The 23,450-nt window shown below is 42.7% G+C and overlaps 2 protein-coding genes across 12 annotated transcripts in view; one reads left to right on the top strand and one right to left on the bottom strand.

Moving 5' to 3' along the window:
- The window catches only part of WDR33 (WD repeat domain 33), a 69,633-nt gene extending 49,641 nt beyond the window's left edge, over positions 1–19,992 (top strand). For 2 of the 3 annotated variants that reach the window (XM_048314161.1, XM_048314162.1), the window contains 16 exons: positions 376–502; positions 1,053–1,207; positions 1,330–1,408; positions 1,927–2,037; positions 2,854–2,948; positions 3,156–3,164; positions 3,850–3,936; positions 4,163–4,302; positions 4,659–4,811; positions 5,159–6,205; positions 10,418–10,520; positions 10,804–11,266; positions 14,812–14,978; positions 15,109–15,201; positions 15,959–16,144; positions 18,687–19,992. In XM_048314161.1, coding sequence (XP_048170118.1) covers positions 376–502; positions 1,053–1,207; positions 1,330–1,408; positions 1,927–2,037; positions 2,854–2,948; positions 3,156–3,164; positions 3,850–3,936; positions 4,163–4,302; positions 4,659–4,811; positions 5,159–6,205; positions 10,418–10,520; positions 10,804–11,266; positions 14,812–14,978; positions 15,109–15,201; positions 15,959–16,144; positions 18,687–18,916 — 3,245 coding nt within the window. In that variant the 3' untranslated portion in view covers positions 18,917–19,992. Of the gene's footprint in view, positions 1–375; positions 503–1,052; positions 1,208–1,329; positions 1,409–1,926; positions 2,038–2,853; positions 2,949–3,155; positions 3,165–3,849; positions 3,937–4,162; positions 4,303–4,658; positions 4,812–5,158; positions 6,206–10,417; positions 10,521–10,803; positions 11,267–11,365; positions 12,259–14,811; positions 14,979–15,108; positions 15,202–15,958; positions 16,145–18,686 lie in introns of those variants that run through there. The other variant, XM_048314163.1, reaches the window with a different exon arrangement.
- Positions 14,390–23,450, bottom strand: SFT2D3 (SFT2 domain containing 3). 9 transcript variants are annotated; one of them, XM_048314173.1, is made up of 3 exons: positions 15,936–23,450; positions 15,380–15,646; positions 14,390–15,178 (listed from the first exon to the last, which is right to left on the bottom strand). In XM_048314173.1, exon 1 carries the CDS (start codon positions 23,326–23,328, stop codon positions 22,675–22,677), a length of 654 nt encoding a protein of 217 aa, XP_048170130.1. In that variant the 5' UTR covers positions 23,329–23,450; the 3' UTR covers positions 14,390–15,178; positions 15,380–15,646; positions 15,936–22,674. The 9 variants fall into 9 exon arrangements, with proteins under 9 accessions (XP_048170130.1, XP_048170128.1, XP_048170131.1 ...); XM_048314171.1 differs by having other exon boundaries at positions 15,380–16,123; positions 19,346–23,450; XM_048314174.1 differs by having other exon boundaries at positions 19,346–23,450.

Raw genomic sequence — 23,450 nt, 5'->3', positions numbered from 1 at the left:
GTGTAACAGAGTCATTTTACCTCACCACCTCCATATAAATGCTTCATCAGAGTTACATTTAAAATACTGTGAAATTGTATAGGGCCAAAGCCTAAAGAAAAGTATCAATTTAAACAGAAACTTCTTAGATAATTTTTCCAGTGAGCTTGATTTGAGGGCATAATCTGAGGAGAAAATGCTCCTATTAATTAGTGGGAAGGAAGGCAAGCTAAATGACTTGGAAGAGATTTTATTTAGTTTATGTTTTGTAACCTGTGCTCTGTGATGTTTTTCATTCAGTTTTACATTAGTTATAAGGTGTGCACCCTGTAATTTTTCAGTGTCTTTTCAGTGTCTGTGAAATCTCAGAATGGACGATTTTTATCTTCTTAACAGGACATGGAGCAGATGTGAAATGTGTTGACTGGCATCCAACAAAGGGATTAGTTGTTTCAGGAAGTAAAGATAGCCAACAGCCCATCAAGTTCTGGGATCCAAAGACTGGCCAGAGCCTTGCCACACTGTAAGACTTTTGATTTGCTCAAATATAAGCTAACTTTATAAAACAGTTTTTTCTTAATTCCTTTCTTACCTCCTTTCATCACAACTTTTCGGCCATACACAGTTGCTTCAAACATAAAGCTAGTGCTTTTAGTTGTGCAAGAAAATCCAGAGGTTATATGAAGACAAGTCTGTACCTGGAAAATTGAGACTTTAATATTTGTTATTTAAATTTACTTTGTCCTTTTTCACAGACAGTCTAGTCACACAGTTCTCATTCAGACTGAGATATGGAAAAACAAATGAGGTGTTTCATCTGGCTGATGAAAACTTTCTTATGGGGCAGTAGAAACATGCCCAGTAACTGGATACTGTCTCAGCGAGTGCTACCAGTTGCTCTGAAGTAAAAGACCAAGGTCAAAGCACAGGGCCTTTGCACAGAAAGCCCCAGTGTTCTGCTTTAGTAGCTTGAACTGCCTTGTTATTGACCTGAATATTTGTGACTGGCAAATTTTTATCTCTGTCTGAGAAATCAGTTTCAGGACAAACAATCTGTTTCTCTCTGCTTGCAGACATGCTCATAAAAACACAGTGATGGAGGTGAAACTGAATCTCAATGGTAACTGGCTGCTGACAGCTTCTCGTGACCATCTCTGTAAGCTCTTTGACATCCGTAACCTGAAAGAAGAACTTCAGGTCTTCAGGGGTCATAAGAAAGAGGCCACAGGTCAGAATTTGTTTTATTATGTAGATTGTTATTATTAAGCTTGGATTAAAAATTAAAATTATTTCCATTAATTAGAAATCCTGGTATTACACCTTCTGATTGTGGCTTACTGTGTGTTTCAGCTGTGGCCTGGCATCCTGTTCACGAAGGGCTGTTTGCCAGTGGAGGATCTGATGGGTCCTTGTTGTTCTGGCATGTTGGGTATGTGGCATTTTCATCAGCACACTGGAAAGATGTTGGTCAGTTGTGCAAGTTGTTAGACTAAACACGAAATACCTCTTTTCCCCTTTGAATCCATATTTAGCCTGCATATTTATGATAATAGTTTTTCTCTGTACATGAGGAATTTGTTAATATGCTTCATTTATGAAGAAGTTTTCCTGTAGAAATGTGCTTCAAAGGATACAATTGCTTGCACAAAACCAGCCATGTGTCGAGATGGTGATGAATGGTTGAAACTCCTAGTTTCTTAAAGCTTGTTCTGAGGTGCTGTAATTATTTTGGTTTTAAATGTACAATTAAAAATCCCTTCATTACGGAACTGCCTATTAAAACCACTGGGAACAATCAGTTCACCCAGCAGAAAAATGACAGAGGCTTAAGTTTGACAAGATAGGGGATAGAGGATGAACAACAACTGAATAGCAAAAGTTTTCTCTTGTAGCTGTAGGAGATATTCAGCTGTGTTTGATTGATTTTCTCTTTTTTTAATGCATCAGGGTTGAGAAAGAGGTTGGTGGAATGGAAATGGCCCACGAAGGAATGATCTGGAGTCTGGCATGGCATCCCCTCGGACACATTCTCTGTTCAGGCTCAAATGATCACACCAGGTAATTCCAAGCATTTAAAGAGAAGGTCTAAGGAAATGTATGTACTTTTAGAAACTAGAACAGTGCTTGGCATCAGTGAATAGATTGGGATGGTTCTGTTACACAACCAGTGGCCAAAGCAGAGACACAACTTACGTTATTAGGAGGCACTAGGTGGCACTGACATTTTATATTGCAAGGTGGAGTCTAACTTCTTGTCCTTGCTCTAAGGAAGCCTTAAAAAATATTACAGTTTTGGTTTGTGGGAGCTTTTGAATCCACTGAAGAAATGTTTAAAGAAGGAATTCTTGTAGTTTCTTGCTGAAGAAATACTCTTATCTCCACAGCAGTTTTTCCTGCAGATCATCTACTGGTAATGTCTTTTGACATTGCAGACATGTTCAGAGGCTGTAGGTTGCGTTTTTAGGTTGGACATGCTATAACCATAGTGCATTTTATAAATGCAGTAAATTGTTGTGGGGCCATGTGCATATTTAGTGTATATGAAAAATATACTTGAGCAAGAAGGTTTTGGAATGGACTAGAAATTTTTTTTTCAGGATCTGATGTTGATGCCTTGTGTTTACAAACTTACACACATTACACTTTGAAGTACCTTCTAACTTGTTACTATGCAATTCATTACAGTACTCGTTGGAGTTTTTATTTTTGGCTTGAAGCTCATATCCTGTGTTCACATCTAGAGCTGAACTCGATTTAGTAAGAGTTGAATCCTTATATAATCAAGATACTATACTAAAAATCAAAGAACTAATTAGATTAAAAGTTGTTAATGCTCTTGACCCTTAATGAGATCATATAACTTCCTTTTGACAGCAAGTTTTGGACTAGAAATCGGCCTGGAGATAAAATGCGAGATCGTTACAACTTGAACCTGCTGCCTGGGATGTCAGAGGATGGTGTGGAATATGGTAAGGCACTTTCCTCAATATGGAAGGAAGACAATTGGGGTCAAGAACAGGCCTAGGTCATTAGGTGATGCTTCTGGGTAAGGTGAGGAAGCAGAATTATAGCATTGGTGACCACTGGGGCAAAAATATCTTTTTCTAAGGATGATTTTACTTTCCACATTGTCAGCAATCATGATTCCAACAATGGGTTTTATTCTGTTTCCACAGCTCCAGGAGGTAAGACCTGCTCTGTCAATCACAGGAAGGAGGTTTGGCTCTCCCTCTGGCAAATATCTCCAGTTTACTTTTCATCCTGAAAATGTCATCTGTCTTCAAGGCTTCCCACAGTGCTGAACTGCAACAGGAAAAGCTTTCAAATTATTGAATTCTACTAAAAGCTTTAAACTTTACTCCCCTCATAAGGATTTAGCTCAAAAATTTTAGGCTGCTCAGGAATGCCCAGCTCAGTGGCGTGCCTCAGCCACCTGTAGTTGCATCTGTTTCTTCAGATTTTTGATTATTTGCCCTTTTTTTTTTTTTTTTTTTTTTTGGGGGGGGGGGCAGGAAATGAAAATGCAGGACTTAAATACAATTTAAGTTTTAAAATATATAGATTTGTTATAACAAAAATGAGACTGGTTATGGGTTATTATTTCTTTTTCTCAGCTTCTACCCCAATGTAACTTTCCTGAAAGGACATAGTTTCTGACCTTTTGGGGTTGATTTATGAATCTGAACTTGCAGTTGTTTTAATACCCCGTAATTCATGTATGAAACTAAATTGTGACCTACCAGTTGTAAAATACGTATTTACTACTGGAATGTGATACTAATGGTAAAAGCATGTGAGAATCCGAAGGGCTAAAATGGTAACGTAAAGAAAAATTTTCCAAGTATAAATATTTTTTTTTTTTTCCTCTAGATGATCTGGAGCCTAACAGCCTGGCAGTTATTCCTGGGATGGGAATACCTGAACAATTGAAAATAGCCATGGAGCAGGAGCAGATGGGTAAGTAACAGCTATGGGGAAGCATTCTCCTGAGCAGTCCAGATACTGTGTGACTTCTTTTTCATTCTTTTCCTATTCTTTGGGAGCATAGATGCTCTTTTCTAAAGTTCTGTGTGGTTCATATTTGCAATGTAAAGAAGGATGAGCTGAAAATCTCTGTGAAAAAAATAAAGGGTCTTTCTGTAAGCCAGCATTGCTCTGACTGTTTGTTTCCCTGGTGCCAAAGGGAAAGATGAGTCCAATGACATTGAAATGACAATCCCAGGACTGGATTGGGGAATGGAGGAAGTAATGCAAAAGGACCAAAAGAAAGTGCCACAGAAAAAAGTTCCCTATGCAAAACCAATACCAGCACAGTTTCAGCAGGTAAGTACATGATACACAGTGAACAGAACAACCTGATATTTTCCCAACTTCAAAAAGTGTGTGTCTTTTGAAATGTTTTGGATTTTCGGTATCAGCTCTTCTGTATCAACACCCAGTGCAACTTACCACAGTAGCTAGTTTAATTACTATTTAAACATAAAATATTTTGTTAAATACCTTCTGTCTTGTATCTGTACCTGGGAAGAAGTTATAAAATATGGAAGTTTTATTCAGCATTGTTTTTACTTTCAAGTATCCATACTACAAAATGTTTCAGCATATCCTTTCTCATTGCTGCCATGTGTTGCAAATGTGTTGTTCTACAGAATTAATCTTGTGTTTCCTAATCTTTATAGGCATGGATGCAAAATAAAGTTCCTTTGCCTCCCCCACCTGAGCCATTGAATGATAGAAAGGAGGATATTAAGCTGGAGGAGAAAAAGAAATCACAGGCAGAGATTGAGCAGGAAATGGCAGCACTTCAGTACACAAACCCACAACTCTTGGAGGTATGCGTGGAAACACAGTTATTAACAAGTTTGCTTTAAAGTGAGCAGCTTCCTGTGGCACTTTCACCTGTTAGGCTGTTTTCACCTTTTTACAAAAAGACATCTAATTGACAGAATATTGCACTTAATGCGTGATTGTGTGAAACCCTCAGTGAGGCCCCCACATCTCAGTTTGCCAGTACTGATCTGTGGGTCTCTTTGGTTAGTAATTTGTCTTTAGTTAGTTATTTCTGTTAATTACAAGGAAAGAATTCTTAAACTCCTGTGAAATGGGATGAGTGCTTCTGATTTTTAGTTGTAACATACTTCTGTGCTTAGTTAATTTTCTGGGTTTCTTTTTCGGACAGCAATTGAAGATTGAGAGACTTGCACAAAAGCAAGCTGAGCAAGTGCAGCCACCACCCCCAGGAGGATCTCTCCATGGACCTCAGCCTTTCCCAGGGCAAGGCCCAATGTCACAGATGCCTCAAGGGTTTCAGCAGCCCCTTCCACCTCAGCAGATGCCAATGAATATGCCTCAGATGGGACCTCCTGGTCCACAAGGACAGTTCAGACCTCCAGGACCCCAAGGACAAATAGGACCTCAAGGTCCATTACACCAAGGAGCTGGAGGTCCACAAGGGTTCATGGGACCACAAGGACCTCCAGGCCCCCAAGGGCCCCCGCAAGGAATGCCACGGCCTCAGGATTTACACGGACATCAAGGAATGCAGAGACATCCGGGCCCTCATGGGCCAATGGGGCCCCCAGGTCCACAGGGTAATGCTGGCCCACAGGGACACTTGGGACCGCAGGGCCTGCCTGGGTCTCAGACTCATTTAGGACCACAGGGCCCACCTGGCCCACAAGGTCACTTGGGTCCTCAGGGTCCCCCTGGAGGTCAAGGAATGCAGGGGCCACCTGGTCCACGAGGAATGCAAGGACCTCTTCCTCACGGCATGCAAGGAGCTCCGGGATCTCAAGGGATGCAGGGCCCTATATCTCAAGGGCCTTTGATGGGACTTAATCCAAGAGGGATGCAGGGTCCACCAGGACCCAGAGATAACCAGGGACCTAATCCACAAGGGATGATGATGGGTCATCCACAAGAAATGAGAGGTCCTCATATGCAAAGTGGTTTACTAGGACATGGCCCCCAGGAGATGCGGGGCCTTCAGGGACCCCCGCCTCAAGGTACAATGCTGGGACCGCCACAAGAAATGCGTGGGCCACCTGGTCCACAGGGCCAGCAGGGACCTCCACAAGGCTCTTTGGTGGGGCCTCAAGGAAACATGCAAGGACCTCAGGGACAGCCGAACCCTTCGAGGGGGCCGCACCCTTCCCAGGGCCCTCTGCCCTTCCAGCAGCAGAAAACACCTCTGTTGGGTGACGGGCCTCGTCCCCCATTCAATCAGGTATGTGGTGGTCTTCGTAACAAGGGGAGTTTTAAGAATGTGGGAATGATAACTTGTGCAGTAGGAATGCACAGCAGGAGCTGAGAGAATGGAGGTTGGGTATTCCTTGGAGGACTGAGGCCTCAGGAAAACTGAAGTGATAATAAAAAGGGTTATGTAGCTTGGAAACAGCAGAAGGTGTCCCTGCCCATGGCAGGGGATTGGAAATAGGTGATCTTTAAGGTCACTTCCAAGCCAAACTATTCATGATTCTATGGCAGGTAACTGTGGAAAAGGGATTATTGGGAATACTAGTACAGGAACCAGTCTGCTATGAAAATGTGTAACCTTAAGAGAAACTCCTTTTTTTTTGCCTTTTCTTTTTTTTTTCCTTTTTTTAATTTAGAGACACTGAACTTTCTTAAGTGGGGTATTTCCTGGGGAGCAGACAAGCACTACTAGCACTAATAAAAGTTGAATTTAAAGAAACTGAACATAAGAAAACTCATATGTATTAATTAAAGCAAGGTACTGCCAACTCTCAGTTGTCCAGAGTAGTTAATCTGAACTATGGGATGAATTTATCATAGATGCTGACACACCTGGAATCAGCTTAGGTCTGGTTGCACTTAAGAGTTCACTCTAAGAGCAGAGGAGCACAGAGGGACACAGCTGTCCTGTTTCCTGCCTCTAGCCACCTCTACTTCCCAGAGCACGAGTTCAGAGACAGCGTTGTCCAGTGTTAACTCCTCAGCGCGCCATTTACCGAGGAGCAGGAGAGGAAGCACAGTTATGGGATGGGTTTGTGTAGGACTGACCCAGGTCTAGTGGGGTGAGCACTGAGCTGGAAGTGCTGAGCAGGCCCTGGATGTGTGCTGACAGCAGGGAGCTGTCCCCATGCCCTGCTGCCTCAGCATCAGCTCCAGGAGGGTTCACCAGCTCAGCAAGATATCACACATAGCTGGCCTGGAATACTGGGCAGTGCTGCTTATAGACACACCAGTTGATTCCACAGGAGTCAAGTCAGGCTTTGGGAAGTCTGGTTTGGCACCAGCTGCAGCCTGTTTACCCATTCCATTTTCTGCTCTACTACACATCTCCCAGAGCTCTTGGTGGTTATTGCCTCTCATGAGCTCCTAGCTGGATAGCACCAGTTCTGTGCTTTGTCTCAATTGTCTTCAGTGCTAGGTGAATTTTGAAAGGGAACTTTGGAAAAAAATCTACTTAATTAAAAAAAAAAAAAGTGTGGTGTTTTTTAACCCGAATTGTCTCTTTTAGACCTGCACTCAATAGTTTCAGTCAAAGCTTTAAAAATGTAGAGTACTTCGTGTGTAGTCCAGTACCAATCACAATGAGGAACTGAATATTCAAAGGAGCTTTAGTTCAGGGATTCCTTTTCAGATTGAAGCAGAGTAGCCTACAAGTCGTGGGCTTATTTGAATATTTTTTCCTTGCAAATCAATAATTCCCTCCAGAAGGCTGTTAATGTGCTGCTGTTGCTGAGATTTCAAAAACATCCAAGTTACACAAATGGGTGTTGGTTCCTCAACTATATAACTTAAACCAGCAGAGGTGTTTCTTTTTGCTGTCCCAGGGAGACTCATTTTTCTTTGAGAATAATTACCATGTTTGTGGAGCGCTGTCTTTGTCTGCCCTTGCCACTGACACTGTTTGGAATTCAGTAGGGTGCTTTTGGCAGGTGGCTGGTTATTTGCAATGAATACTGCTATCTTAAAGGCTTTTACAGATACTAAAAAATGAAATAGTGAGGTATTTTAGATCATCCTTCCTTGTGCACCTTTAGTATGATAATGGGTTTTAAAACTTAACTGTTTTAAAATTCATAATGTCAGGTTTTGCTCCATTTTGCTTCTCTGTAATATGAATATAGCAGTAGTTCTTGTTTAAAAAGGCCCCCTCTGAGATTGTTTTTAAAAACAATAGACTTTAGTTTGTTTTGTGTTCTGAATTTGGCCTTTTTCTTCTGTAAACTTGTACAAATCACTTGTCTTCCTTTTCAGTAGCAGAAGTGTGTGAATATCTGCTTTATCAAAGGCTTGTGACATGAATACAGAACATTATAGATAATTGTAAGGGTTAATCTCCACGTAAGGTATCACTGTTACCTGCACCACCTGTACACTGGAAGCAGAGGTTTGCTGGGATACACAAGGCCATTTCCAGCTTTTAGTAAAATACCTCTTTCTGAGCTCTGCATATTTTCCAGTTTCAAGCCCAGTTTGAGGCCTGGAATGAATTTTGAAACAAAAATATGAAAATGCAGAGTTAGGGCTCTGTGTTCCCCGCTTGGCAAAGCATGGTTTGTTTGTAATAAAGGTTTCTGCTAAGGAGAGTTATTTACTGAGTGCTAAAAACTGTTGCTTTGGTTAAACACTTCCATAAATGGAAGAAGTTCCATAAAATTTATTTTAAGTAAGCATCTGCTAAATATATGGGAAATCCTGGAACTCCAGCAAGGTTTTGGTCAGGAACAGCAGAATTGCTGTGATAGCTGGCTCTTACCTGGTCAGAGGATGGATTTGTTCTGGACTCAAGTCAACATTCCATCACTAGGAAAGTATTTTTGGGGATTTTTGGAGGTTTTTTTAATGGGCATTAAGCCAGATCTTTTACTTTGCTTATTTTCCCAACATTCTTACAAAATTACTCAATGCAAATATGATGTTTGTGGTATATATTTGTGAGCTTTCTTGTGTTTATCACCTACATTGCAGTTGAATATAAGTTTCTAATTTAAAACGATATTTCAAGATATGATGGGAGAAATGCACAAATAAACTTCCTGCTTCTCTGCAACCATAAAAAAAAAAAAGGTAGTGTTTCTCCAAAATAAATTTAGAGCATTAAAATTATTTAACTTTGATTCATGGAGAAGTTAAGCAGTGTAATTATGACCTGGTGGTGTGCTGGAGTACACAGGTCTTTAAGTATTTCCAGACTGCCTGCAGTCTGGAAGGGTTTTAACAAGTCAGTGTGAGGGCCAAGTCTAAATCTTCCATACTGGACATGTCTAGGAAAAAATTACATGTTTAGGGGTTTCTAGTAAGGGTTTGGGGAGGGATTGGTTTTTTGGTCATGTCAGTAGAAGATTTTGTATAGCAATCCTGCAGGTTTCAGCTCTGTCTGGTTCATATTTTTATTGTTGGATTTTATAGCTACAGTGTAAATTCTGTACATGCCCCTTTTCGGTTCCAGTCAAGCACAAACCCCAGGTGATGACTTTTTGTCAGGCCTGTGCTGTCTAAAGGCAGAATCAGACCATTGTCTGAACACAGTTTTCCAACCAGTGTCACCACAGCAGGTCCAGTGTAAATGTGGTGCCTGTAGAAGTCTTTCATGAGTCTGTGACAGCAGCTGAATTTAAAGAGCATTATTTTATCCTTTAAAATTCACCCAAAAAATGAGAAAAAATACCAGAAGACACTTATATACTTTATTTTTTTTTCTTTGGGATGACACGAAGCACACAAACCTCTGCCCACCCTACTGCTTCTGCTTCAGAAAGGAGGGACTGTGGCTCCTGCCTTTAGCCCTGTCAGTGCTGAAAACTCCCTTGTTTCATGGTGCTTAGCTGGGGGTTAGCACTTTTTTTTATCCTGAAACGAAGAAAAATGAACTTTGCCATCATGTTAAAAATGTAACTCGTTATTTCCATGTTAACAACTTAGAGGTTTAGAGAAGAGGTTCCTATACGGCCCTGATGTTTTCCCTCCCATCCCAACATTCTTGGTAATTATTTTTGTACATATAGTTTCTCTTTTTTGTTCATTTCCAAATGAAGTCTCTGGTCTGTGAAGCTCTTTCACTGCCTGTAAATCAGTACGTGATATTTTTCTAACAAATTTACACATTTTCCTCATCTAGAGGAATAGAATATTTGTATTGAATACTCAATAAATTCAATACATTCTTATAGAATGTTCATACTCAGGAAGAATATGAGCTTTATCATCTTTGGTTGTAACAGGTAAAATGTGAATACTTGAAGTGCTGTTTCCTATAAAATGGTGTGTTTCTCAGGGACTGAAGCATTTACTGATGTGAATGTCTGAAAACTGAGGCTGAAACCATTGGAACATGAGATGTTTCTATTGTACAGCCTGTGCAGATGCAGACTTTATGGAAGAAAAATGTTTTGCACTCTTACAAAAATTATTAATTACTCACACATTACTCACAATTCACGTGGCTTTTCTTCTTACATGCTCACAGGATGGACAGAACCCGGGTCCTCCTCCACTGATACCAGGCCTGGGGCAGCAAGGAGGACAAGGTCGTCTGGGCCCTCACAACCAAGGACCTGGTCTTAATAAAGGTAATTAAATATATTGTCTGTTCTCCTGGGAGTCAGTCCCCTCAAGGAGGGGCTGTCCCCGTGCAGTGCACCCAGACAGAAATGGCTGGAGCACAATGCAGGGCCTTGGCTGAGAGAAAAGCTTCCATTGATGTGGGCTGGAATAGACAGGAAACATTTTCCCAGAAGTATTGTTTAATGTGAAATTTATCCCATATGCTTTCTAGAACTGTATGAACTAGAGCATCCTAAAGTGATCTAGAAATTGTTACAGAAACCTGCTGTGATTTCTTTTGCCCTCAAGGTGATGCCCGTGGTCCACCAAACCATCACCTGGGCCCGCTGTCGGACAGACGGCACGAGCAGAACAGTGGTGGCCCCGAGCATGGGCCAGAGAGGGGCCTGTTCCGAGGCGGCCAGGACTGGAGTGATGGCAGAGACAGCAGGGGCATGCCAGACAGACGGGGACCTCACCCCGATTTCCATGATGACTTTGATCGACCAGACGACTTCCGTGATGACTTCCATCCCGATAAGAGATTTGGCCATCGGTTACGAGAATTCGAGGGGAGAGGAGGCCCACCATTGCAAGATGAGAAATGGAGACGGGGTGGACCTGGGCCTCCCTTTCCTCCTGATCACAGGGAATTTGAAGGAGGTGGTTCAAACCGTGGGCCTCCTGGTGCTTGGGAAGGACGGAGACCTTCAGATGACAGATATCCACGGGATCCTGAGGATGCACGCTTCCGAGGAAGGCGGGATGAGAGGTAAGAATAAATCTATTTCTCTTTCTTGGGTTAAAGGGTAAATGGAGGGAACTCTTTTATTCCTGGTTTCCTTTTTATTAAGGAGTCTATCTGTTTCAGATTTATAAACTGGAAACCAATAAGGAAATGAAAACTCTAATATACCTGAGTATAGAGTCCATAAAAATCATTCAGTAATAGAAGAAAACTTGAAAAATGGTCATTGTACACAGCAGCTTCCGTGTCTTTAAACAGTAAGTAAAGAGAAGGGGGAAAGTTTGTAGAGAAGATCCAGTGACACAGGATGAAGATCTGAGACCGTTTTGACGAAAATTGAGAGGAGACTTAAAGGTTAAAGTGACAAACTTTTGAACACTAGAAGTGGATTTTGAGATTCTGTCTCCAGTCACAAACTACAGCATGACTGTAGAGACTGTAGGATGAGATGCAATGCCCTTGTAAGGAGCAGGAACAGTGATCTGACTGCCAGATGGAAGGGACAGAGTTACAGCATCTGTTGGACTGTCGAGACTATTTTTTCATGCGTTTGCTTGTAGGAATTTTATTTCTCTTTCTGACTAATTTCTTAATGCCAAGTGAAGAACTCAAAATTAATCTGATTTACAGCAATGTCCTTGTCATTGCTCACAATCTCGGAATAAATCACAAAGGGATAAATTTGCTTTTAGTTACCAATGTAAATATGGAGGAATTAGTGCTGTCTCCGAGATTAACTGTCAGCAAAATTGCTCCAGATTTATGCTAGTTTGATTAAGTGAAATTTGGCCTCCAAGGTCTAAGCCTCTCACTGACCACCAAGTCTCTATGTATAAGAACATGTGCTTGTACAAATATGCTGTGGTCTCCACATAATGTGAATTTTGTGTGTTTTAGTTGCCTTTTTAATCATTTTCTTACATTCCTTTTACTTTGCATCTATACAGCTCTTCTTTTAGCTATTTTCTGCCTAGCTCTGTAAGATGTAACTTCCTTTTGTGTGAAGAGTATGAAAAGAAATGAACAGTAACTAAAAGAAGGTAACAATTAAAGCCATTTTTAAAAAGTAAAGCCAGAGAGAATCCAGTTGGATGGTCCAGTGGTCCAATGGTCTGCATCACAGAACTCTAAAAGCAGTTTAGCAGACAAGACTTTTAGAAGCTTAGTAGAGATTTTCAGATCTTATATTGAAAATGCTTAGGGACTGGAAAATATTTTATTATGGTCCTGATTCTTGAAAAGTTTCAGGAAGGGAAACAAGAACCTTGTGACCTGTAAACCTGACTTTTGAACTAAGAGTTAAGAGTATTCTATTTATCAGAGTACAAGTGTTTGCCCAGAGAGCTTGAAATGGAATGGCACAGGGCCCTAAAAGGCTCATTGTGCTTGTAAATTTGATGATTTTCTTGGAATGAAGGTGAACTAGGTGCCATTTACTGCAGATGCTGTGGTGGACTTAAACCCAACCACTCGTTCAGCTGACTTGGTTTGAAATTGAGATTGTAACTGGTTTGATCAAGCATGAGAGGCAAATGTGTGTATGTGTGTTTCTCTCTAATTTCCCATCCTTTTCATCCCTGTCCTGTTCTTACTCTACCTGTGCATATCCACATGATGCTTCTACTGCAGAGACCTGCCTCTTCCTGCCTGCTAATCTGCACAGTGTGTAGTTGTGTACAGTAAGGTCCCTAGGCCTCGGGGAAGAAGATGTGAGAGCAGTCAAACAGGAACTGAACCCGATGCAAGGCAGGGTTTTATGTGTGACTGATATGAAAAGGCAAATAAGGATATCCATAACACAATATTGGGAGCTGTGGCTATGTCAGGCGTAGGTATCGTAGATTTCAAAACTCAACTGTGTCCATAAGTTGCCTGGAAGACATAGGAAAGGCCCTGTTCCTGCAGCCCCGGGGCCTTGTGTTGAAAATCTTGGTAATTTCCAAGTCGAATCACACCATATCAGTATTAAAGTGGGAGCCCCTCTAAGAAACCTCTAGAGGACTGTGCTGTTTCAAGGCTAAACAATATTGCTCTGTGATTATTTGAACCATTTGTACCTGAAACTGTTGAGTTTGTTTTCCCAAACCATCCAGGTTAATGTAAATGGTTCATGGTCCATACACAGCACTCCTCCATCCACTGTTGTACCTGTACAGGCACAGCAGCCTCCTCTCTGTATTGTGTTTGTTTTCTGGGAGGTGGAGACAGACCTATTGTTTTTTATTAAAAACAATGTAAAAGTTTAAAAACATTGTATTGTGTTATGACTACTGTTAAAATATTTAAATTTGTAATTAAAAGGTTAATGTTGTTAAAATTCTAAATAAAAGTATCTAAAGTTTTGCTTGTAATAGGATGCACTGTGTCGTTAATGAGCTGGGGAAGGGGATGCTGCACACAGCCAACACCATGGGAATATTGTGGTGCTCCCAGTCTGGCCAGTATGGAACTGGGAACAGCGGGGAGGTGGGAGGCATCTGTGACTGGGCAAGGAGTGCTCCACACTGTGTGCTGGCACTGAGGGTGGGCAGAGTAGCGTGGGGTGGCATGGTGGGGACTCGGCACCATGTGCCTGCACCACCTGAACACCTCAGCTGGGCTGTGACTGAGACAAGCGTCCTTTGGAGCGCAGTCCTCACAGAGCAGGGCTGTGCTTGGCAAACGCTCCAGGTGTTTAAAGTGCTTATGGCAGGAACAAAACTCCTAGTTATTCACACAGCCAGCTGCAGGCTTACCTGACGTGGCACTGACAGCTCAGGAAGAGCCATTCTCCTCTTTGAAGAGCTGTCCAAGTCCCCCAGTGCGGCGCTGGAGGAGCTGTACTCAGTTAAGATGCAGTGCAGAAGCCAATCGTACCAAATTCCTGGAGATGCCATTGGTACTTACTAGACAGCAATTATCAACTTCAGTGTCATAATTACATTTTGCAACACAAAATTCATTACTGCTCTTCAGGTTGCAGAATGCCACTGTGCACTGTTCAGCCATCACTGTGCCTACAGATCCAAAGGCAATCTAAATGCATTTGCTAAAACTGTAAACTTTGAAGAATGGAATGAAAAGGAGAATTGTCTGGCAAAAGAATCATAGAATTAATAGGAATGAGATCCTGTAATGTTTTGTTATAGCCATGACTCTCATTGCTTCTATGTTTTCAGTTTGTTTTATCATGGAAATGGAATGGGAAAAAAGAGAAGGGGAATGTAAGACCATCAGAGTTAAGGGGAATTCACTTATACTTTTCCTTGCCTTACCGCACCTTATATCTATCATCACTCATCAATTGTTTTTCCCACCTTTTCATTAAATGAATGCAGTATGTTTAACAATCTTTTTCTTGTATGAAAAGCCAACATAATCAGTGGAAGGAAATATGAGAGGAAAATTACAAAGCTTACTATCAAAGTGCTCAAAGGCAGAAATGAGCACTTTCCCACCTACAAATCCTGTTCTAGTAACTGTATGTGCTGCAGCATTAAGTGGAACAGTTCAGAAATTAGTTGATAATTAAACTGAAACTGACTCAATTATGCCTAAAAACCACATTTGTATCATGTTCTTTCTTGTAGCTTCCGAAGAGGAGGACCCTCGAGACACGAGGGCCGGGGACCCAGGGGCAGAGATGGCTTTCCTGGCCCTGAAGATTTTGGGCCAGATGATGCTTTTGACTCTCCAGATGAAAACTCCAGAGGAAGGGACCATGGTGCTCGGGGGCGAGGTCGAGGTGCTCTAAGAGGTGAGGGGACCGGTCTTCCACACGGAAATGCAAGGATGAGGAAGGAAAGGCATTTCTTGGGCAGATGACATTATTTTCATGAATACAATGTCTCTTCTCACTCCTGTTCCCTGCTTCTCTTACTGCTCAGGAGCTCGGAAGGGTTTGCTTCCTACTCCAGATGAATTTCCACGCTTTGAAGGAGGGCGGAAACCAGAATCCTGGGATGGAAACAGAGAACCAGGTAAAACCTTTGGTGAGGTTTGTAGACTTCTACAATAGAATCACTTAAAAAAATACTTTAAAAATCATGTCTTTTTCCCGTACCTCATATGTTTGTTACCAGTATTTTACCAGGAGAAAAGCCAAATGCAGTTCTATGGTCTTTTAAATTTAGGAAAAAAGAACTATACAGAATTTACCTGGCTCTAAATACAACTGTCCTACTGAACAAAAGGGATTGTGGCCTCAAAGCCTTGATTTTCAGTAGCGTTCTTGTACAGTCCTGAACTGCCCGGGCAGTTGTCACCTCTGGATGACTGAATCACATGTCATGGGGGTTTTTTTAAGAAGTATATTAATGCCAACAGTAATCCTTCTCTTGGTTGGTATCTTTTCAGCTGTAATGTCTGACAGCTTATATCAGCATTTGTGTTACTAGAGGCAACCCCATATGGGGCAAGACAGAGCTGTAGAATGGAAAAAAAAGCACAAACAACACATGAAAAAATGAAGATGTGATTGTCTGTAAAATATATGAAAGTATTTTATACTGAAAAGAACACTTTACATCTGCCACACTTTTCTTTCCCATCATCTTTAAAATCTGTTTTACCTTTAGCTTTTTTACTAAAAAATGGGATGGAGGAGAAGCTTTACATAATTTTAACTTCAAAATGGGTGCCAAATAGTGTGGGCAGTTTGTAAATTTATGTGGCTGCCTCCAAAAATGAGGAATAATGATCCAATGAACATTACTTATCCTTTGTTTTCATCCACAGGTCCTCGTCCAGATCACCCTCCTCACGATGGGCACTCTCCAGCCAACAGAGAACGTTCTTCTTCACTCCAGGGCATGGACATGGCCTCACTGCCACCACGGAAACGTCCCTGGCACGATGGACCGGGAACCTCTGACCACAGAGACATGGATGCTCCAGGTGGACCTCCAGAGGAGAGGGGCAAAGGTAAAAAGCCCCTTTGATTGAAACCCTTAAGTAACACTGGCATGTGTTTTCAGCATTAGGTTTATCCAGAACTTCTCTGTTCAGAAGGGCTAAAGCTGAGCTGGTAAATATCTGGTTTTACCAGCTGGGAAGTTAAAGACCAGTCTTACAGGAACATAAGAACAGAGGGATTTTTGAACACCAAATCCAAATCTTGTCTCCAGTGTAACAGAATCCCCTTCTTTACTGACCTGTTCAAAAGCAGTTAGTTTTTGCTTCCCTGTTACTCCAGCTGGAAAACTCATTAAGACCATTTTTTTTCTCATTTTCAGAATAGTTACTTGTTAATATTCATGCTTGTGATGTTATCCTTTAACTCAAATAGAAGAACATTGATCCTGTGTAGTGATATGTCTCTGAAGAGTTCTCTAAACCTATGAAGATCTGTAGTTTGGGACCTTGCTAAAATATTATTTTTATATTTAATGGCTTTTTAGTTACCTTTTGTGTACTTCTCTAATTGCTTTAAGACTCATATAGACTTCTGATATACACAACATCCATGGACAGACCTCTAAAACTTAATTGCAGTAGACTATGCTTTAAAAAACAAGGAGGGAAAAAGTTTTTCTCTTGATTTATGCTTATCATTCACTAATTTAACTTGATGTCTTGTGTTGTAATTAAATTGAATGTTGGTTCCTGTTATTTCTGAATGCCACTCTGATTGCACTGAACTCCACCACTTCCAGCCTGAACCAGCTCTTCTCCAAGTCAGAGCTCTGATCTATTTATTCTTTCTAGAAGTTGTATCTTTCACTATCCTTGTTACTCTGTATGTGCTATTTTGAGTTTTAAATTATCCTTTCCTAAATTAAATGAGGTAACTAGGAATTGCACACACTATTTAAGATATGGTGTAACCATGGATTTCTACAGTTCTCTTGGATTTGTTCCACTTTCTCCATTCTTTCCCAATAGTTCCAGGTGTTACAGTTTCCTCTAAGTGGTCACATGCTACTGTAACCCACAAAACACATTCTTTTGGAGTCAGTAGCTGGTTCAGAGCCTTTTGCTGGGTATGGCACTTCCACCGTCCTACTAGTGTCACACCAGTTCTTGATCCTATTTCTTACAAATCTCAGGACTTCTGTTCTCTTTTGTAAATATTGTCTTTCTTTAATGTCCTCACATTGACTACCCACTGTCAGGTAGTGACCAGTGACAAAGGTCCTTCTCATTTGCTTCCAGATGCTGAGCTGGCAGCCTGCAGTTAGACTGCACAGCTTTGTCTCTGATGCCACTGAATCCCATCCCACTTCCCTTACCATTGTTCTGAAGCTCATTCAGTTTTAACTCCATGTCACTCCTCCTCTGTGTGGACTCTGTTCCCAGTGTAGCATTAACAGCAGGTTTTATCATTCCTTCACTGATGTTTTGAATAAAACTCTGCTGATAAACTTCTCTACCAGTATTTTTCCTTCCATATCCATCTGCTGTATTTCTCAATTTAGCCAGCATCTATCAAATCTGTAAGGATTCCTTCTCCAGCTTCAGTAATGATTGTGATAACTCTCTCAGATTCTTTATTGAAGTCAAAACAATGGTTGTCCAGGCACAAGAAGTGTGGTAATTAACTCATCATGTGCTAAACAAAGTTTAGAATGATGGCAGAAAGCCTGATAAACAAACAATGAACAATACTTTTTCATATGTGGGCTATGTCACCTTCAGTTGTATTGGTAAAGTCATTCGAAGATTAAAACTTCATTAATGTTTCTGTGAAACAATTTGGTGACTGTTTTACATGGAACCAACCAAAGTCAACAAAAATCACTCTTGCTAAAGTGCAGCAAAAATATCTGAATTTAGCTGTAGTATGTGTCCATAAAACAAGGTTACCACTGATTTTGTTTTTTTCAAAATACTGCTTCTCATTTTAGGCTAATGAATTGGGTTGGGTTTTTTTTAATGTTCTTTTACATATCAAAACCAAAAAGGTATGTGAGAATTAGGAAATTCTATTCCTGGCAGTAAGAGCTTGAGTAGTTTTTGTTCCTGGTTAGTAGTAAAATAAAGCATTTTTCCATTATTTTTAGCAAAAAATGGAATGAAACAGTAATGTAACTCATGATCTTCACCATCAGCTTCAACTGTATCAATCTGTCAACAGTGCAATGTTGTTGTTTAGGATTAAAAAAAAGTATTATGCAATAAAAACAGAGAGAACCACAGATAGTGGCTCTTAAAGGACAAGAACTGGCAGTGTGGAGAACAAGCTATCACTATTCTGATTTCAGTCCAGTGACTGCTGACGGTATCAATTGTAAGCTCCTTTAATTCCCAAGGAATGGCTTGATTGTTGTCTGTCTTCTGAACTGTAATGGAGACACTAAATCTGTGTAAGAAAATTGTATTGAGGGAGGAGGTATAAAATTGCAGGTCTCAGCTACAGCTGGTTTGTGAATGGTAACACCACAGCAGAACCAGCTCAATACACGGCGTGTCTGAGAAGGGACACGGCTCAGACTGACACCAGTAACTGGTTGTGCTTCCTTTGTAGGACGAGGAAATTCAGGACCTTCACAGAGAGCGCCAAAATCTGGGAGGTCCAGTTCTCTGGATGGAGACCACCACGATGGATTCCACAGGGATGAAGCCTTTGGAGGAGGCCCCGGGGGAGTCAATAACCCCTCTCGAGGAGGAAGGAGCGGCAGTAATTGGGGAAGAGGAAATAACATGAACTCTGGCCAGTCACGGAGAGGAGGATCTCGGGGTGGAAGAGGCCGATAGAAGAGGCTTTGACTGGGTCATGCCCAGTCCTTGTGGGACAATATTTAAATAGACTGCTACTCTGGACTCAGTCACCTGCAATGCCACGAACCTGGATTCTTAACTGGGATAACTGAATGTGCATTAGTTCCTAACAAGGGTCTTTCTTTTCCTAAATCAGTCATTTGCCTCTAGCTGCAGTATTGTAGCTAGCTTTGTTTTGTTCTTTCCCCTCCCATTTCCCTCACTTTCTTGTTTTGTCAAGAGCTGGAATTTCTTTTTAAGTATTGTGGAACATGGAGCATCTCCACAGATTTCAGTTCACCTCCAGACAGAAACTTGTTTCTATATGTACAGTTTGTCAAAGAGTTACGTTGGTTTTGTATGAATACAGAATGTAATTTGCGCAAAAATTAACAAAAAATCAACAGTGTGTGATTCTTTACTCACCTATTACTATAGAGGGTTGTATTTAGGCAAAGTTGCATTTCAGATGGAGCAACACTACTACCTCCTGAAATCTCAGCCATTTAAAATACTGAGAGCCGATTCCTAGTTTTGGTTTATCATGTATAGAGAAGTTTCATTTTCACCTTTGGCCACAGCTGTCTACCGAATACAATGGTGCTGACGTTAAAATTCCGAAATGCAGGCAATCACCGCTGCTTGCTAGTCTGCCATCCTGAAACAGAAAAAGTGGAACAGCTTTTAGAACAAGTTGTCAAAGACATAGTGTGAGTTGCATAACCTGGATCACAAGACAGACATCACGGCAAATATTGTTCTACACTTCACCTAGGCAAGTCCCGGATTTTTGTTCAAAACAGCATCTGTTTATAGAAATTGAGGAGGAAAGTTCAGCAGCTTGATTGGTATGTTTTACAGCAGCTGTGTGACACATTGTTTAAAGCTATGGGTGTTCAGCAGAGTCTGGTGCATTAATTGCTGAAGTGCAATTCACTGCTTCCATAATAACATTTTTTAAAGTGTCTTTTTCTTTAGGATATTGTTACCTGGTTTTACTAAAGGAGGGAAATGAGGAGGAGGGGTTATTCCCATTTCCCACATTTCATAATAAAGCTGCTTACGAACCATGAGTTTGTTTTCCCCATAAATCATTCATATTATTCACCTCCAGCCACTATGTTACCAAAAGGCTCCTTTAATACCTAAAGCCTCAGTGAAAATCTTATCACGTAAGTACCTTTTCTACAGATACCTCTCAGGAAGGTCCTGTATTAAAAGTAGAGCATATAATGTATAATGAAAAATGACTACCAGGCTTCCCTCTCTCCTGCCTTGAATTTCAGGTTATAATCAGGACGAGACGATGTAGTTCTAGAGGCTCCTGCAACCCAGGAACACATGGCAGCTGTTGAATCTTCTCACACAGTCAGGTTTACCAAAGACTGGCTCAAAGACTGGGTCAAGTCCTGATGTCCCATCTTACTTAAAGACATCAAAGCACAGACGCTTAAATTTTTCTCTTGGTTCAGTCAGTCACAAGTACAGTTTGTTACTTAGTTTTTAATTTGAAAATTGTAACAGATCATTAGCCTATAAAATCCTTGCCATGGGGCTCCAGAGAGACAGAATGGTCTTAAAGGAATTAACTAGAAACAGCTGAGATGCATCTGGTATGACACACTTTTCTCCCTTGAGAAAACAATGCTCTTTAGCTCTATCTGAGGGACTTTGGGTGTATGCCTGGGAGTTAGGATTTGTCCTGAAGTTTTCATGATAAATACTAATGATTTAATCATTGGCAAAGAGGAAAGCTTGCCCTCTTTTTTTTTTAGCAAGCCCTATATATGTTTAAGGGGCTAAAAGAGGTCTAATACTTAGAATATATGAGTTAGAGGATGAGCTTTAGGCTTTAATTAAACCACAGTCCGCTACCAAAACAAGTTGAGTGTACCTAGCAAGAGAAAACGCAACTTTATCTAGACAACTTGTATTTCCTCTGATGATTGGTTAATTCCTTAAACTATTATGGTACTTGGTGTTAAGTAATATTCTTCAAGGGACAGCTTTTTAAATGGAGTTTTGAAGTATTTCACAATCATATGCTCAAAAAGTCCTAAGAAGATCTGATAATCTTAGAAGGTAACAGCATAGCAGAAGAGACAGAAGCAGCTTCCCTGTGATACCATGGTCTGTGATACCATGATACCCACTATTGCTGGCAAATGGGCACAATTATTTAATGGGAATATACTTCTGTATTCCTCAGGTCATGTTCTTTTACCAGTGCTGCACATAGGGTCTTATGCTCTACCTGTCAGTTTAGAGGCTGTCTCAGATTTAATTTTATTCTGCTCTTATGAATAAAATTAATTTTAAATACTGTAACTTAGAAATTGTAAAAAGAAGAGAGCTAATTTAATGCTATTCTGATAGCTCTGACCTACATTCTTAATGGAAAAACGTGACCATTAGTGAAATATCTATACTGACAAGTGGACACAAATAGTTTTATTAAAGCAATCTATGTACACTTAAAGTACCCCCTTTAACAATTTCGGTTTCATTCAGGAAAGTATTTGGTGAATATGTTAAAACTAAATAGTTATAACAGGTAAGTATTGCAGTGGCTTTATTTTCTCCGTGAGGCACAAATGCTCAGTGAGATACTCACTTGGGGCTCTGTGCAGGTGAGGCCCTGTTGTCCCATTTCCTTGCAGCAGTCCAGCACATGGCCCAAACTGGAGCACCCAGCTCTGTCAGTCTGAATTCAGCACCCTCGTAAGGCAGCTCAGCTTCTGCACTGAAGCAGAGCTCCAGTTACTTGCAAATCTATTTTTGAAGGTCAGGCTGTGACAAGTAAGCAACTCCTGCCCAAGTTCAGAGAGCAATATGTATACACAAAAGTAAGGTTCTACCCTTTTAAAGCCCGAGGATTTGGTCCCTTACAGCAGCTGTAAGGCAGCAGTACCTGCCAATGCCAATGCTCTTAACTAACATTAGCACCTTGCATCCTCTCATCATCATGCAGGAACACCCCCTCCCCTTATAATTATGGGCAGTGTTTGTGACCCACAGCCCCAGGAAAGTTTGTTTCACTTACTGGATGGTTATTTTAAAGCTGCTTTTTAGAGAGAAATGCAGGTCAGTGGCCACAGTCTTCATATTCACCACTGGTTTGAGGTGACAGCAAAACCAGTGTGTGTTCATAGTGTAGGGGTCAGCACAAAAATGAGGTAATACCAGTTAATTTTTGAATGTTCTCCCCCAGACTCGATCACATTTTGCTAAATCATCTTCGTGTTTCAGCATCCGTCAGCCTTGCGCACCTCAGCTGCTCCTCCGTAACGGCCGAGTCCATAATTACACCGCATCGCCTCCGATCTCACGGTCTGAAGCAGCTGCTGCAGCAGCCACATGGTCCCATCCTGGAGGTAGCGAGTAGGATGCTGCCAGCTCCCTCCCAGAGGTGGAGCGATGCGACAGCACGGCAATGGAGCCGACAGTGCGGCAAGGCAAATAACGAGCTCGGGGGCGGCTCGGCAGGCTGACACCCGCACACGGCCACGTTCAGCTCGGAGTCACCGCGGCCGCTCCGCGCTGCCCGGCCGCTGCTGCTGCTGCTGCTCGAGCACTGGCGAGAAAAACGCGACGGGCCGCGGAGGAAGCGAAGAGAAGCGGCGTCCCCCGTCTCGGAGTCGGCTGGCTACAGCGCGAGGCTCTCAGTCCGTGTGCGAGGGACTCCCCCGGGGACGCGGCCGGTCCTCCCCCGGTGCGGCCGCAGAGCCAGGCTCACCGCGGAGCCCAGGCCGGTCTCACAGGGGTAGTGTCTTGCCTCGGCCGCACACCGCGGCGCGGAGCAGCCCGGCCAGGCGGCGCAGGCCGGCGGCACCGCCGGGCAGCGCGGCCAGGAGTGCGGCGGCGGCGATGCCGAGCTGCGCGGCGGCGCCCAGCGCCGTCAGCGCGGTGCTGCGCAGCGCCAGCGCGGCGTACAGCGTCCCGAAGAGCGCCCCGAGGTACAGCAGCGCGCCGCGGCCGGGCTCCCGCAGCAGCCGGGCGGGCCCGCGCAGGAGCGCGGCAGCGCCCAGCGCACAGAGCGAGCCGAGTGACCAGAGCAGCGCGAACTTGCGGGCGCGCAGCAGCAGCAGCGGCACGCACAGCCCAGCCAGCCCGAAGCACAGCGCGGCCAGAAGCACGCACAGCCCACTGCCCGCCAGCCGCTGCCAGCGCGACAGCCCAAACAGCCACGGGTCCTCCTCTCCCGCCCAAGGCCACACCGGAGCGCCCGGGGGAGTGCCCGACGGGAACGGGTTCAGCGCTCCCAGCCAGGCCCGCAGCCCGCCGCGGTCCCCCGCCTCCTCCTGCGAGCCGCCGGCGGCCGGCGGTGCGGGGACCGCGCTGGGGCCGGTAGCAGTAGCAGCCTTGGACTGCGCGAGGTACTCGTGCAGTTGCCGGCCCAGGTCCGCCATGGCGGGGATGGCACCGGCACCGGGCGCTACCACACTGCCTCCGCCCACCCCTGCGCCGCCATTTTCCCGGGCAGAAGCCACATCCGGGGCACGGCCGAACAGGCGGCCACAGGCCGGGCGTA

The sequence above is a fragment of the Corvus hawaiiensis genome, chromosome 10, assembly GCF_020740725.1.
Source record: "Corvus hawaiiensis isolate bCorHaw1 chromosome 10, bCorHaw1.pri.cur, whole genome shotgun sequence".
Lineage (NCBI taxonomy): Eukaryota > Metazoa > Chordata > Aves > Passeriformes > Corvidae > Corvus > Corvus hawaiiensis.
The sequence above is the reverse complement of the archived record's forward strand: the minus strand, read 5'-3'. Positions and strand labels throughout refer to the sequence as shown.

What these genes read in the sequence shown, in the direction of transcription:
- SFT2D3 (XM_048314169.1), bottom strand. Translation starts at nt 23,328, where the DNA reads ATGGCGGACCTGGGCCGGCAACTGCACGAGTACCTCGCGCAGTCCAAG.